We start from the raw sequence: 15,390 nt of genomic DNA on the forward strand, positions 1-15,390 counted from the left end.
CCCATGGGACCTGCGGATGGCGGCGAAAATACGCGGCTAAGCCGCACTTCCTGAGCTTTATCTTCGTGGCCCTCACCTCGAAAGAGCCATGCATTGGAGGACACAGGGACCACAATTGAAAAGGAGTTCGCAGAAATGGAGGTCAGATTCAGGTGTTTTGCGTGCCAGAACCATGACCTGATTAGTAGACGCAGCGTGCGTTGTGGGGGACTCCGTATTGATTTTGTCCACCCGGGCTTAACGTACACCTAATTGTAAGTACTCGAGCATTTTCGTCCTTTTTTGGTATTTTCTTTTTGTTGTTTTTGGAAACGCATCCGCTACGGCAGAGATTGTACACGCGACCCCGAGTTCGCTATCTAAAGCGACTCGTAAGAACACACGCTTCTCAATCGCGCTAACAAACGGGTTATTTAGAGAGTGCGCGCGACCCGCTGAAAACAGTTCTCACGTACAAAAACATCTTTGGATTAGGCCCGAAGGCCAGAATTTGCAAAGCTTTTCCCAAAGTCTGCCATCTAACTGCACATGTCCAGGCCCGCAAGGAACCGTAGCGTGCCACTTCTGGTGAGCACCTGACTAGGAGCCCTATTGATCCTGGTCAAATATTAAAACCTTCCACTGAGGATCTCCTGAATTTTAGGCACGCTGCCGGCCTTCTATGAATTATTTATTCCCTTCCTCTAGGCAACCTTTGCTGCTGGGAATAAGCGAACAATCACTGACTCGCAGCAACGATGAAGAAGCTAAGTGGAGTGTGATGCCCGCTGCGTGCACAAAACAAAACAAAAACGAACAAACAAACAAGCAAAAAAAAGAAACGCGCGACTGCAATGCAAATGCAAGCGACGGCGAATTCAGGTCTTTGAAAACGCTATCTTCTTTTCCTCTCTTTTTTTTCTTTTGCTCTTTTGTGACTGCCTCAGTTTTACCTATGTTCGCCTTCGGTGATGTCATTTTCGCTGCATATATGCCACATAAACGTGCATGCTTCTGTACGATAGTTACTAAAGAAGGGCGAGGAGTAATCTGGGACGTAGGACGCGAGTTTCGGGGCATATTCTGGCAAGAAAAATGTGGGAAGGTTAGCCTAATAACGATCCTGCAAAGAAATGGATGCTTAGCATGAAGCCAGTCACAAAAAGAAACTGCTGGCGTAAAGCAGCCAACAGGCATATGAGACATGGGGTGTTCGAAAAGAAGCAGGAGATATTTTTAAGACAGCTTTGTGCCAACCTTCTCTCTCTTTCTTATGCGCCGCGTGGCAAAGAAATATCAACTGGTACACAGCGAATATAGTAAAAAACCCTAATTACACATTTCGTGCATTTCCAGCGCTTTAAATAAATGGGGAAAAGTAGTTAAACGCGCTGGAAATGCATGAAATGTCGATATTTCATTTAGCCCAGCTGTCCGCGTTGAGCTTAGTACTTATTTCTTTAATTACCTTAACCATCAGATTTGATTCGAGAGGGCGATAGTGATACTAAACATTGCCTTACGTAAGTCAGTGCGAAGCACACATCAGCATAAAATGTCCCTGAGTAAAAAAAAAATGGAATCTTGAACTTCGTTGAGCTACACAAAATGATATCCCTGAATAGAACATGTATGAGAAGTACATTCCCAGACCTTCCTCTTTACTTCTCTTCTTACTATTTCGAAGTTCTGTTTCTATCCCTTCCTTCCTAAAGATTAGACATTCGTTGTGCCCGTTCGTTGGCAATTGCCAGTCTGCTTCCCTTCTTATTTCCCCCTCTGTGCATTGTATATATGTTTTCAAACCGAATAGTAACAGCACCTCGTGACATCATCTTAAAGGAGTTGAAAATATTCACACATGACAACTGACATAGCATTGTTGGGACTTCGGTGAAACTAAAGAAAGAACAAAGAAAAGAAACATTTCCTTATTTTTGTTTGGTTCGACCTGTTCTTTTTTTTTTTCTTCCTTGCAGTGACACGCGGAGGACACTTGAAGTATATGACTGCAAAGCCCGCATCGGCCTTCGCCGCACTTCAGCGAGCCATGACTTTGGCAACAAACGTGCAGCACTCCTGCGGTAGCGCTGGTTCGTGCGGTTGCGTTAGTCACGTCAGTCACGTCAGTCACGTCCCATAGCGCTGATCCGTGGCTGTAGCAAGCGAGGGTTGCCGCCGGCACGTAGTCGGGTTATCAGAAATAGCTTACTATAGTTATACAACGAATATGGTCTGCAAACAAAAAAACAAATTAGGGTCTATAAAAAACACAACGTTTCGGTGTCAACTGTGCACCTACTTCGGGGATAAAACGACGGATCATGCCGGGGTGCAGTTTTGCAGATGTTGATGATAGATGGCAGAGAGTTTTAGGTAGACTGGTTCTGAAGGTTCCTAGCCGAAGCCTTCTAGTCCTTAAAATAAAGTTTACCTATAGCGCTGGGGCGCTATAACGTAAAACTATTCCAAACTTTTCTATTCCAATTCTGCTATCAGCCCTCCGCGATTGGTCAAAAACTTTTTTCGACCACCCCCCATTTCACCTGTCTGTCACGCGACGTTACAAAAACCGCAATACCTCCCCATCTGATATGATGTGTGCACACTGATTATGCATGATTTGACAGAAAAAAAGAAAAACAGTTATTTCTGATTCGACCCCTTTTCGCCACTAGCCCTCGGCTATTGGTAAAAAGTTTTCGGGCTGCACCCACTTCACCTGCCTGTCAGGCGACGTCACAAAACCGCACGAACTCACCGCGTCAAAGTGACGTGTACGCGATAAAGATGCATTAATATGCCGAACAAAACTGAATTTTTTTCGGAATAGCCGCAGGCTGCCCCGTTCTGAAAGGAATAAAAGATAGCTACCGCCGATCGCTGAGACGCTGGCTACTCGCACCTGCCGGGGAGCATGGGTGTATTTGCGTATAATAAAACTTCTTGCGTGACCTTGTAACGTTTGTAAGCACTTTCAGCACGTTTACTACCTCATTCTGCCAACCCTTCTTTGCTGAGGGTCAATTTTAGTGTCATTCTTAAGCTTCCGTTGCATGCCGCCGCGATTTTCGACCAGCCACCACAAGCTAAGTAAGGGAAAGCCGACCAATCGCAGACGCCGGCACCACCCTCTTCATCCGGTTATCGGTTTTCAGTGAACTGGCTCTGCCCTAGTGAATCCCTCTCCACTTGAGCGTTCTCCTCGCCTCTTGTCAGCCAATTAGATACAACAAGCCGCTCAGTGTAGGCAATGTTATTCGTTTTTAAAGCAAACAAAAGGGACCTCCTATGAACGAGGAGAGCGTTTGATTGGTCTGTTCAGACAACCCTATGGGTGACCACCCGGTGCTTGCGTCGGTGGTTACGCAAATTTGACGTCAGGAAATTGGAATAGAAACATATTGGAATAGTTTTACGTTATAGGGCCCCTGCACTCCGGTAACCCATCGATCATTTAATCCGAGCAAGGAGCTCACCCCCGAAACGTCCGATTCGGCTTTACTCCTTACATTTTCTTGTTGGGTAATTTGTTCACTCTGAAATTATAATAAATTATTCAGAAAAGCATTTACCTCTTCAGCCCCAGACTGATAACTGACAAAATCTTCAGAGCTAACAGCTCACCATGGTTGTACGGCTGGGTATCTTCGTGTCCACATTCATACCTACTACGCGTGCTGCCTGAACATTCCAAATAAATATATTTCAGATGTGACAGCATCCACATATAAAGCCAAGACTCACTCTAAAGAAAAGCCATTCGCGAAGGGGTTTGAATGGGAAAAAAGCAAGCACCAAGTAGCACACCGGCGAGCAGTACGTGTATATGTGTCATACAGGTGTCACCCGGCGTACCTTTGATCGCGATCAACCAGAACCGGATCGAATTTCTCGGTCGTGATTGGCTCCTTTGCACAATCTGAGCGAGGAAACCAATTGCAGTCGTGAATTTCCATTCAGATCGGGCTTGGTAATCGCAATCAAAAGTGGAGCGGTATTACTCTCGGTCAAAAAAAAAAGTGTTTGTCGCAAAACGCCACGAATTAAGAATATCTTCAACAGGCGGAGCAGAAGCACAGATACAGCTATTCAACTGTGTAGCTGTGCTTCACATTGAAATCAGTTTTATGAGCAGCCTTTTCATTCGCAGTGCGTTCTCATTTCTTGTACAGAGAGAAAAAGAGGAAGACTGGAAAGGTAAACAGGTTTACCCGGTAAAAAAAAAATATCCGGTTTTCTACCCTGCACAGGGGAATCGGGAAGTGTGATTTAAAGATATAGGGAGGGTGAAATATAAGTAGGGGAACAAGAAACTGGCGTAAGAAATTCTAAAGCGGCACAAGGCACATATAGCTCATTGGCGCGTAGACCGCAGAAAGCAAACACGCTTTACCTGCCTTTAGCGTATACGTCAGTTGTGACCACTGTCCTAATACTGGCCAGCTGTCCAGTGTCTCCGGCGTAGTCAGCCATGAAATCAAGGTCAAAGGCTGGATCAAAAACTGGCAGCTTGTACCCAGGCCACAAGACTGACAACTTATAAGATGCTTGTGCGCCCACTGTTAGAGTATGTGTGCAACGGTTGGGACACGTATCACAAAGAATCGGTGTCAAAACTGGAGAAAGTGCAGACACGCCGACTGGGCTTTATTTTCTCACAGTATAGGCGGCAAGACGCAGTAACACCGCTCTATGAGAAAGTAAACCTGCCTCTACATGGTGTTCGAAAGAAAGGAAAAGGACACCAGCTTTTCTATTCTATCATTAATAAGCTAGTCCTAGTCAGTACATAAATCGTAAGTTATGTACATTTTATGTTATCTGTACATAAATTGGACAAAGTCCAGAATTGTGCGTAATAAACACAATAGACCCGTTAAGGAAGGCCATTTTTCTAAAGATTGTTACAAATATTCCTTTTTTTATTTCTTTCAACAGTCCGTGATTGGGATTGTCTTCCAACACCTGTTGTAAGCGCGAGAACTTTCGAACAGTTTTTGTTATTCTTTCTGAATATTTGCAACCGTGGTATGATTATGATGATTATGATTATGATGATTATGATGCATGATTACATTGCTTCATCTTTTCATTCTCTCTCTTTTATTTCTTCTTATTTTGTTGACATAGTATGGTATATTTAACAATCATTATTTTCCCACCCCTCCCTTGGTCCTGATTTGGACTGACAGTATTTGTAAATAAATAAATCAACCAGAAAACGAGGTCGAGACCGATATCGAACTCAATCCCGGAGATGAAGTCAAAGGCAACGTATGCAGAGGTGCCGTCAAAGAAAGGACTGCATTGTCGTGATCTTAAATCGGTGTTTTTTTTTCTCTTATTTTCGCACTAGATGCAGTCGTACAGCTCCCCATTCTTAGCAATAATCCATGGCTTAAACATAATGTTGAAAGTCGCGCTAATTGCACATCGCGCGGAGGATCAGCGCTGCATGGCGAAATTGTGTTGATATCGTGTCAGATGATGTGAGCGCATTCATGGCGGTCGAGCTAGGGAAGTTTTCTTATGCCCAAAATTATTTCTTTCGCAGTCAGGAGGCCGAAACCATTCTTGAATTCCAAGGGAACCTGAAAAGAAAGTTACATAGGATCATGGAAGGCGGTGTTTAGGCCCAATCAAGACAACGTTAACTTGTCTCGAAATGACAACTCATGTGAGACTTTCCCTAAATTACGCGGCTGCTTTTCATTTTCTCTTCAAAATTTTGCGCACATCTTATTTTATTATTGCCATGACGTCGTTGCCAAGGCGGCGCAGTGATATGTGTTTCTTTTTGCGTGGGTTGTAGACGCATACGAAGACAGCAGAATGACTCCACAACTGCTACACCACACTAAACGAAGCACAAGGGACTAGATCAATTTGACTTGTTCAACCTCTCAACAATAACTGCAGTGACCACATTGCGCTTACATAATCTCAGCCGCTCGGATGTGCCTACATCGACACAAACGAGTCCCAAGGGTAACGCACCAATTTTCGTAAAATCGTTAATAAAGGCACGTCTTAACTTCAAAAAAAAAAAAAGACGTCAGGCATACAGGACCACAATTGATACAGATCCAGGTATTCGTTTGCTCGTCGACACTGCTCTACAACTTAGCGATACATCAATGAGGCCTGCCAGGGAAATATCGCGGGATGAAGGTGTACCATCGGAAGCGCGGAAGCATCACGTGCGCGTGCGCAAGCGCATTATTACACACATCTCTGGGAAATAAATCACGGTCGTAATGAAAATTCGCACAGCGCAATTCGCTTTCAGGGAGTACGTGGCATCCAGTGACAACGTTTAAGTCTTATCCATAGTTACGTACCTGCAAGATTATACGAGTAACTCTAACTCATTTGTTTGTCTGTGCTGAACCAGAAGCGTACATGTGGAAAGCGAGTGAGTTCGACGAAGAAATTCGGTACTTTTGTTTCTGAGCGATGTTACATTGTACATAAATCCTTTTACAGTCCACAAGTTCCGTCTGAGTACACAGGGCCTCTCAGGATGTATCTGATTGTGTGTTTATAAATTCACGAGCACAAAGTGCTAACGACAACTTTGATTGTCGAGAAACGCATCAAACGCATGAAAAGACCATGCTGTACAGTTCGTCATGTATGTTTGTTTTTTTCCTGAAGGAAAAATAAAGTGTGCTTGTGTGGGGGGAGGGGGGGAGGAGAAGGGGAGCGCGTAGTTCCCAACTCCAAATAAATTAGTATTTCACTTATGCGAATGACTACACGATTTAGATGACACTCCTCATTCGTGACTCCTGATTTTATGCACAGATGGGGGGGGAGGGGGGGAGCGCTCCTACTGAGCTAAATCGCCAGCTTTATGGTTGCATGTGGGGTACATAAACAGAATATAGCTTGACTAACGAAATCGGCTTTGTGCAAGGCTCCAGACCCAAATGCCTGCTCTGTGTGCCAACGGTGACTATAGCCTTCAATATCCAAATGATTCTTTACTTAAGAGACCTGAATTCGCAATTCCTACAGTCACTTGAGGCACCACAGTCCAAATCAAAGAGCTCCTTCTTAGAATGCCCACATTCACCACAAAAAAAAGAAAGCAAAAAGAAACAGCTCCACTAAAAGCGAATCCCCACAAAGAATACATGTTCTCGTACTCACTCTGGTTTTCTCGGTTCGAATCACCTGGATATTGCGAATGGTGTGAAGCACAGAAAGCTTCACAACTTGGAGGGCAAAGCGCAACGCCAAGCAATTCCGCGGTCCACCACCGAATGGGAGGTACGTGTACGGTTTAATTGAACCGACGTTCTCGTCGTCGAACCTGAAAGACATCCTCACGCTTGTGAAGCGCTCAAATGAGAATGCAAGCCACACAAGGTAAGTGCAACTCCTGACAAAATTCAGCCGTGGATAAATATTGCCGGAGCGCATGGTTAACGCCAGTAGAAATAAACATAAATTAAAAAGCAAATGCGGGGAGGCTAACCAGGCTGATCCCGACTGGCTACCCTGCCCTCGGTAAATCGGACTGAGAAACGATAGAAAATAACGGAACAAAATGTTCACATCACGCGCGCACGCACACCGACTGAAGCGTTCATTATTTAGTCATTCAACCGCGGTCACATGGGCTGGTGCATCATTGCAGCGACGCCTTTGTGGCTTCGTACATCGCAGACGCACGATGCCATGCATATGGTCCCAGAAACTTGTCTTCTCTAAAGGACACAGCGTCTAATTTCCCTAAAGTGATCCGAAGAAGTTTGAATTTCGTAATCATGGGCAATCACACAACAGGTGTTTTAGTTTCGTCCGTGCCACACATGTAGTAACTGGTGCTGTCCAATCGCACACAGATTTCAACTACTCTCTGTTACCATTTTCCGCGTTCTCGCACTTGTTCCCAAGTAATGGCGTTTACCCACTATTGTGGATTGGCCGATAAACAGGTAGCTTCGTCGTATATCTTCTTGGTGAATCTCATTCTAACAAAATTATAACTTAGAATATTAAACTATGGGTGTGTATGGTTGCTAGCAAGACAATAAGAAATTGCCGACAGGAAAAGAACTCAAATTGTATAATTAAATAATTAAATAATAGTCATAAAAAATAAACGGTAACGCTTTAGGAAATTAACCGCAGTAGTGGCTTTGTGTCGCAGATAAAGTTGTAAACTGCAGTACAAGCGATGCTGTGGCCCTAGCGAAGCTGCCCAAGAGGTTAAAATGAGTGGAGAACTTATAGGAAGCCTAAGCTGGAAAAATTCAATTTCTAAACAACTTTGTCTTGAAAGTGACGAACAAAATAAAAAAAGGCTTTTCAAGCTTTGATTCGGGGCTTCTTCCTTCTTCTCCAGGTCCCATCAACAAGTAACAATATGCTCAAAGGATGTGCCCCTTTGATCACCCGCGGGTGCCCCAGAGCGGTGACGAAAAACACTGTCTATAAGGCATCGCGCGAAACGGATGATTTTCCAACCTTATTAACTAAGCACCGAATTCTAAATTCCCAAAAGGTAAAGCCTCCGACTTAAAAAATATGAATTATACTCTGGTGTTTTACAAGCTAAAACAACTATATCGGATTACAAGGCACGCCGGAGCGTGAGACTCCAAATTGATTTTCGATCACCTGTGGTTCTTTAATGTGCACCTAAATATAAGTAAACAGGTGTTTTTACGTTTCGCCCACACCAAAATGCGGCCGCCGGAGCCGGGATCTAGCCCACGACCTGAGCAACACCGCAGTCGAACGCTCTCCTTCAATAAGCATGGAAATCAAAGGCCATTCAAACGAGCATGCCTAATTGGCTTATCCGTGCGAAGTCACGGAAGGTAGCCAACGGCGCTCACGTATTTCAATTTTCTTTGATATCGACGGTCATTGAAAGCGATCGGGTGAGTGCGGTATATGACATACAGAACAGCTAATGTGCATACAGAATATCGCTGTACGACACTGCGCTCTTCAAAGCGCGCGGTAGAAATTTGGTTTAATATGGAAACAAGCAGCTCGAGTAGAATGACCATTCTGTTCTCTGCGTACTTACAAGGAATTAGGAGATGTTGTAACGTACCTTTCCGGCTTGAACGTCCAGGGGTCAGGAAAGTATTGCGGGTCGTGGTGCATAGCATAAACAGGAATCGTGATTAAATCATCCTGCTTCAATTTCACGCCTTTGTCTCCGAGCGCGTAGTCACAGCAAGGCACTCGCTCAAGTCTGAAAAATAAATGAAGCAGAAATATTCCCATTTTTTGGTCTGAAAGTTTATTTTTCTTCATTATTTTCAGTAAAAACCGGAACTCACGATAACGATGCGCCATTGACGGGCGCGTTATGGCAAATTTATGTTTCGTACGACACTGCAAACACATTACTTGAATATAATCTCTTCCCCATATTGCCTAGAAAAATCGGCAAATAAGTTGTTAACTGCAGAAGCCTACGTTTACTCATTTTCATTCTGCATAAAAAAATTACATTAATCTCCGATGGAGTTGTTACCTTTTACTGCGAACGTCGCCCTGTAGCAGGCTCAGCCACTTAGTAAGTTCTCGCTTTCAAATACAGGAATTTAGCCCTATTGCTCATAGTTATAGCAAACTATTTAGCACCGTCAATTTGTTTACAAGCGGACATATAGTCAAACATCGTTATTATGTAAGCATCAGAACAATACGTGTGTGTTGCACAGTCAAAAACACATCAAAATGGTTTCATGACCGCTGAACCATAGCCGGGAAACCAAAGACTGTATAGCAATGTTTGCATAAAGACAGAACTCATAAAGTTCGAACGATGATACGCTTTCTTTATACTCACTTTCTTCAAGAACACCACTACGATTATTTTTCTGATAAACCAAACAGTTCACGTATGTTTCTTCGCTTACCTTATAACTGTTCTAGTTCTCTTGAGATTGCTGTGTTCTGATAGGAACATCTTCAACGTTCTTTGGTGCACGTCTAAAAAGGAGCCTGCTGTACTACTTACAAACAGACGGATTTACCTTATCGAAACAATTTAGTTTCCTTGCGGCGTTACCAATTCGGATAGTAAGATTGTTTCTCAAATAAGTGTTTCTAAAATTGAAACAATTACGAAGAATAAAATGATTTTTTTTTTGCTCCAGAACAACTTTCCACGTCAAAAAATGTATGGCGAGGTGCCCACAGATGGCAATAAAGACGCCAGCTACATAAATGCTTAGAATTGGTCTCTAACAAAATTATCACATGCGAACTGAGAAGTTGATGAAAAAAAACAACATTGCTGAAAATACAATTTTTCTTCTCTCGTAATCATGTCTTTTCAACGTTTTTTTTTTTTTAAGCAACGTCACTTTTTCCTAATGCAATGGAAAGTAACGTAACCTCATAACTGGCGGGTACATCCTAAGAGACTCGGAGATAACACAGTGCAGATATTTTAGCTTCGTGATAGCTTCCAGGTCAGGATGATCACCCTGGGAAGAAAAATACACATAAAATGCGTTCAAAATTATTCGTCTTAGAGTTCACTCTGAACACGATTTTCGTGCAATTGTGCCTGTGACGTAGCCACGAATAAATGCTCAAGCGACTTAGAAAGTAAAGTTGTTTGCGAATGAAACCAGGTGCCAGTTGGTGCGAGTTATGTATTGCATAGTAAAAAAAAAGCATGCTAAGGAAAAGGGCAAAATCCCACATGGTGACACTTTCGTGTTACACCACAGTTTATCTATTCTTTTTCTATCAAACCACTGCTAGACCAAAAACAATACATTTAGACAAAGCTCAGCGCTCCTTACAACTTCTAATACAAGGCGCTGTTTTTAGGACCATCAAATTTTAAATATCACCTGTGGAACACAGCATAGTGCTAGTAATTGAACTGAGCTACTCAAAGATGTGGACATTAACTTGCACGAGAAATCAAAAGAGATAATTGACTAGGGAAATTTGACTAGGGAAATTAGTTTACGGAACATATGGACATTTACGAACTGAAGCTGACGAATTCGCAAGGCATATCCGTTTAGAATGAATTCTCTGTATGACACCAGATTCGAGATATCAATTCCCAAAGTGGGCGATGAAATACATTGGTGCTCCAGTAATTTGTTGTGCTTCAGTCCGTAAAACCAACTTTCGATAAAAAAGCACAGTAAGTTATTATTACCACAAGGTTGACGGCTCGTATCTCGAAACAGCTGTCATCTTCAAAATTTGTTCCAAGTGGACAGGCCTTGCTAATTCACAGGATGCATTTCTTACAATAATTAGTGAAAACTTAATTAGTATTTATTTTATTTCGTTGGTTATGCATTTCGAGTTATTGTGCGAGTAAGGCCCGCCTCTTCGAGAAATGCCATTCTGTAGGATTAGCATTGCTCTACCTGCCAGATGCAATTATTTGAAAATTGTTAATAGCCTAACAAGAGATCTGGTATGCTATTTAAAAGCAAAGTTTACTAGGGACGCACTAGGGACGCACATGAGTTGCAAAACAGTCGTCGACTTCCTTCCTCAACTGTGTTTGTACGTCTGGATGAATAGCTAGCAAATACAACGTGTAGGCGATCGCTCTCGCAGTAGTTTCTTGGCCAGCAATGAAGAAAAGCAAGCACTGGGCCATGGCCTGGTCTTCATTAAGCTCTGCAAGACAAGCCACAAATAATAATTGTCACATGAGTCTTTTCTGAACGACATGATAAATCGTCTTTGTTTTAGCTACGTAAAATAAGTAATTGCACTCGAAACAACTTGAAAGCCTTTGTCTCGCTGTTTGTGACGCCTGTGAAGAAAAACGATGGAAATTTGAAGAATGAACTCAAGTCACAACATCAAATTTGCACCCCTCCTTAGATCAGTGCAAAATGTTTTGAGCTCTAATCAAATGCAAAGGTGAAAAGTCGTCTGTAAGACCACAAGTAAGCGCAAGCACAATTAACGCCTCAGATACATGTAATCCACGTGGTATCAAGTTCACTACATGTGATATACTGTCCGTACCCATGACAGCACCCTGCATATCAACAAGTGGTATGCACATCAGAATGAAACCTTTTCCACGTGTGTATCAGAGCCCAGTGGCAGATAATGCACCACTGTATTATCGGAGCTGCCCCAAGAATTTCCGGGACGATAATAACCATTCATTTAATTGCTACTCAAGCAATTCTTTTTAATAAACATGAACTTTTGGGAATGACAACAGGAACATGAAGCTTGAAATATATTCAGTAGACCTTGCAGTTGAGCTATATGATGAATGATTACTTTCAATAAACTTAACGCGGAACAAACGATCCCACATACGGACAGACAGGAGACAGGCGTTACCAAAGTTATACGCTCAAGCTCACAATACAAATCACAGGTAACTCGGCTTTTGCTGTGAATTTTTTTGGCATTGTTTTATGTCGCAGTAAAAATACCGCGCTTGAGCATTACCATGTGATAAAATATAATGAAGCTGAATGTTTTTGACACCGTGGGACGTGACGCATCCTGATTCGGGAAGTTGCTGTCATTCCATATATTTTTGTATATGTCAAGTTATTTAGCACAGTTGGGTAATTCACAATTCATGCAAATGTAAAAGCCGCAGAGCGTCATGCTGATGCTGTGAAGTGCAACCACGAGCTTTCCAAGCTGGTTTTTCGACCTTGATAAAATAATCAGCGTCATGAGCGTGAAACAGGCTTGAGCTACCGTACTTTAATTTCTCATGTTCAGGTGGAGAAGTCGAATTATACGCAACGTTACGATGTTACAGAGAACATAGGCAAAAGAAATGTTTCTGCGTGATGAACGAAATGCAATCTTTACCCCAATTTCTTTTTATGGCCACTGAATGCGCGTCTATCGTGGACCAAATAAAGTTTTTTCACTCACTCACTGACTCATGGCGACCGAATACACAAAAAAAACGCATTTGCACCCGGCTTATAGAATTGCACAAACACTTTCTTCACAGTTCGTGCCCTGACTTATGCCTCATATTCAAAGAAGGCCAATAAAAGGTAGTGAACATTAGCGCGGCGTTCTCCACAGTAACACCTGTGTTTCCTAGAGACGCTGAATCCCTTCAATCAATCAATAGTCCACCTTAAAGTGGGGAAGGAGAAATAACTCTGCTCAATAATACCATTCAAAATGTCAGCCGCAAGACTTCGCACAAGTGTCTGTTATGCTTGTAAGAAATATCCTTACTTCGAAGAGAGTTTAATGATGCATCTGGCTTCATATCAGAGCCAAGGTTGAACAGCCGCTGGTCCCTCTCAAAGGAAGTATCCTGTGCTTCTTCAGGTTTCTCTTGGGGGTTCAGAAACAAACGAAGAAAGTTCTCATCTTGCTAGGAAAGGAAGGAAGGAGATCACATGTAAGAAACAAGCACAACTACTTGGTTCTAAGGTTTTCAACACATTCTTACTGGTTCCTTCTCCGTGCTTTTGATTATATTCTGGCCTATGCTCCTGAAGTAGGCTAATACACTTGGGCTGAGCGGAAGAAGGCCAGTTGCTCTTGCTATGAACGGAAACAGTACTGAAATATAGAAAGGCACACATTAAGCAGCGAGGATTTTACGTTTACTTGTTTCTAGTTTAACGCCATTTAGCAAGTACTGTAAGGTCTGAAGAACATTGAAATAAGTCCGGCAACACAAGGCATCTGGTAACATCTGGCAGTTCGTAACACAAGGGCGTCCGGTGACACAAGGCACCAATAATGGTGAGGACATATTTGAGCCGCGACACGACATGCTGAGCGCCACGCGTTTCACGTCACAGTGCTATGTCACCCTCGAAACTCACCAGTCACACTCCAACTCAGTGTCACGGAGAAACTTCTTTTAGAGGAAGCCATACACTTCTCTACTGCATATACAGTGTCCTCGCGGGAGCAGAATGTCACTTGCACTTGTCAGTAAGACTATTTCACGGTTTGATCCACCTATTAAAGTTTGACGCACTGCATCAATTTTGCGACGTTCTAACAAATAACGTTCGGTGTCACCAAATGCTTGGCAGCGGAGCAAGCCAAGCAGTTGCCGACAGCTTTTGCAAGGCTAAGTGCGCCCGCTTCAAGCACCACTCCTCCTCCTCCTCATCTTGCCTACAAATTTAACACATGTGTTCCAATGAAATGAATGACTTCTGTCCATGAAATGCGCGCTTAAGGAAGAACCACTTTCGATCCAGCATACGCTGAGCTTTCACGCCAGAGGGAGCCTGGGTAGCGGAGTGCACGTTGTCAGCCTCTACGCTGAAGTGTGATCACAGAGGTACCATGCGACAGTTTACACCCTACATGCTTTACTGCACAATTGTCGTTGCTGCTGGGGCATAGTTCACCGAAACACGTCAAACACGGGGAAATGGGTTTTTCTTTTTTTTACAACTGACAATGAAAGCTCAGGAATCACGTGATCAGTGAAACGTGGGCCATCGCACTCGCAAGGGCATTTTTATGCTATAGGACGCCTAGTGTAACGTGGAGAGTGAAACGGCATGCTTAACGAAGTTACTGCCGAGGCGCCGCCAGTGACCGAGATATCACACAAACGAAAAGCTTCCCAAGTCCGCCTGCTGAATGACGTAAGATTTAATTTTCTGCAAATCAAATCATATGTTCTTGTGCACGCGATCTCAAATGGAATGAACAAGCTTTCAAATCAAGCAAACTGAAGCAACGAAGCATAAAGCGCTTTCGGTTGTAGTCTCATGACAAAATGAGAAACAAGCAGCAGTCCAGACTTACAGTGCATCAAGATACGCGGCGTAACGCTCCCTGAAGGAGCCTGCCTTGACTGCACGACGAAGTCGCTTTTCCTGTCAGATTGAGAGTCTATCCGTTTGGCGAAAACGCACCTTGCAACCACGTCCAGCGTGTAGTTCGCAAAGAACCTGAAATGTAAGCATCAAAAGTAAACGACAGTGGGACAGAACACTATAAAAGTCAATTCCATATAGGGGTGAAACGCGCAAGTAGATTCAGTGCCCCTTCTTAAGGCGTTATGCTAGGGGTTAAAGCAACGCATAACGAAAAAACAAATACAAGAAATGCTGCCCAAGTGGCCATGATTTCCAATAGTGCAGCGGCAGCTCTATTCATTTAGTGTGGCGGTTATGCATCTAAAAAAACTGGTCAAATATAAAATGTCTTCACAATTAAATGTCACTAAAACAAAACAAAAAACAGAAACCAAGCTCATTTTCTGAGCAAGTAAGCGCCTACAAGCAATAAATGTGTTTCAGAAGAACGTACCGTTCTTCTGAAACACAAGGACAAGTTGGTAATCCATACTGAAAACTATTGACAGCGCGCAACGACACGAACGACACAGTGTGTGCCTTGTCACGCAGAAAAGGCACACAGCACTTGCCCGTGTATCTTTTCCGTGTCGTTCGTGTCATTTGGCGC

General features: G+C 43.2%; 1 protein-coding gene across 1 annotated transcript in view; it reads right to left on the reverse strand.

Moving 5' to 3' along the window:
- Nucleotides 1-5,391: 5,391 nt before the first annotated feature.
- LOC135895802 (uncharacterized) overlaps nucleotides 5,392-15,390 on the reverse strand; it is a 41,316-nt gene continuing 31,317 nt past the window's right edge. The window contains exons 22-29 of the mRNA XM_065423979.2: nucleotides 14,728-14,873; nucleotides 13,400-13,512; nucleotides 13,180-13,321; nucleotides 11,459-11,619; nucleotides 10,357-10,448; nucleotides 9,059-9,202; nucleotides 7,138-7,300; nucleotides 5,392-5,573 (exon numbers count right to left, since the gene is read on the reverse strand). Of these exons, the coding sequence (XP_065280051.1) occupies nucleotides 5,496-5,573; nucleotides 7,138-7,300; nucleotides 9,059-9,202; nucleotides 10,357-10,448; nucleotides 11,459-11,619; nucleotides 13,180-13,321; nucleotides 13,400-13,512; nucleotides 14,728-14,873 (1,039 nt within the window). The 3' untranslated portion in view covers nucleotides 5,392-5,495. The remainder of the gene's footprint in view (nucleotides 5,574-7,137; nucleotides 7,301-9,058; nucleotides 9,203-10,356; nucleotides 10,449-11,458; nucleotides 11,620-13,179; nucleotides 13,322-13,399; nucleotides 13,513-14,727; nucleotides 14,874-15,390) is intronic.

Source organism: Dermacentor albipictus, chromosome 4 (genome assembly GCF_038994185.2).
Source record: "Dermacentor albipictus isolate Rhodes 1998 colony chromosome 4, USDA_Dalb.pri_finalv2, whole genome shotgun sequence".
NCBI lineage: Eukaryota > Metazoa > Arthropoda > Arachnida > Ixodida > Ixodidae > Dermacentor > Dermacentor albipictus.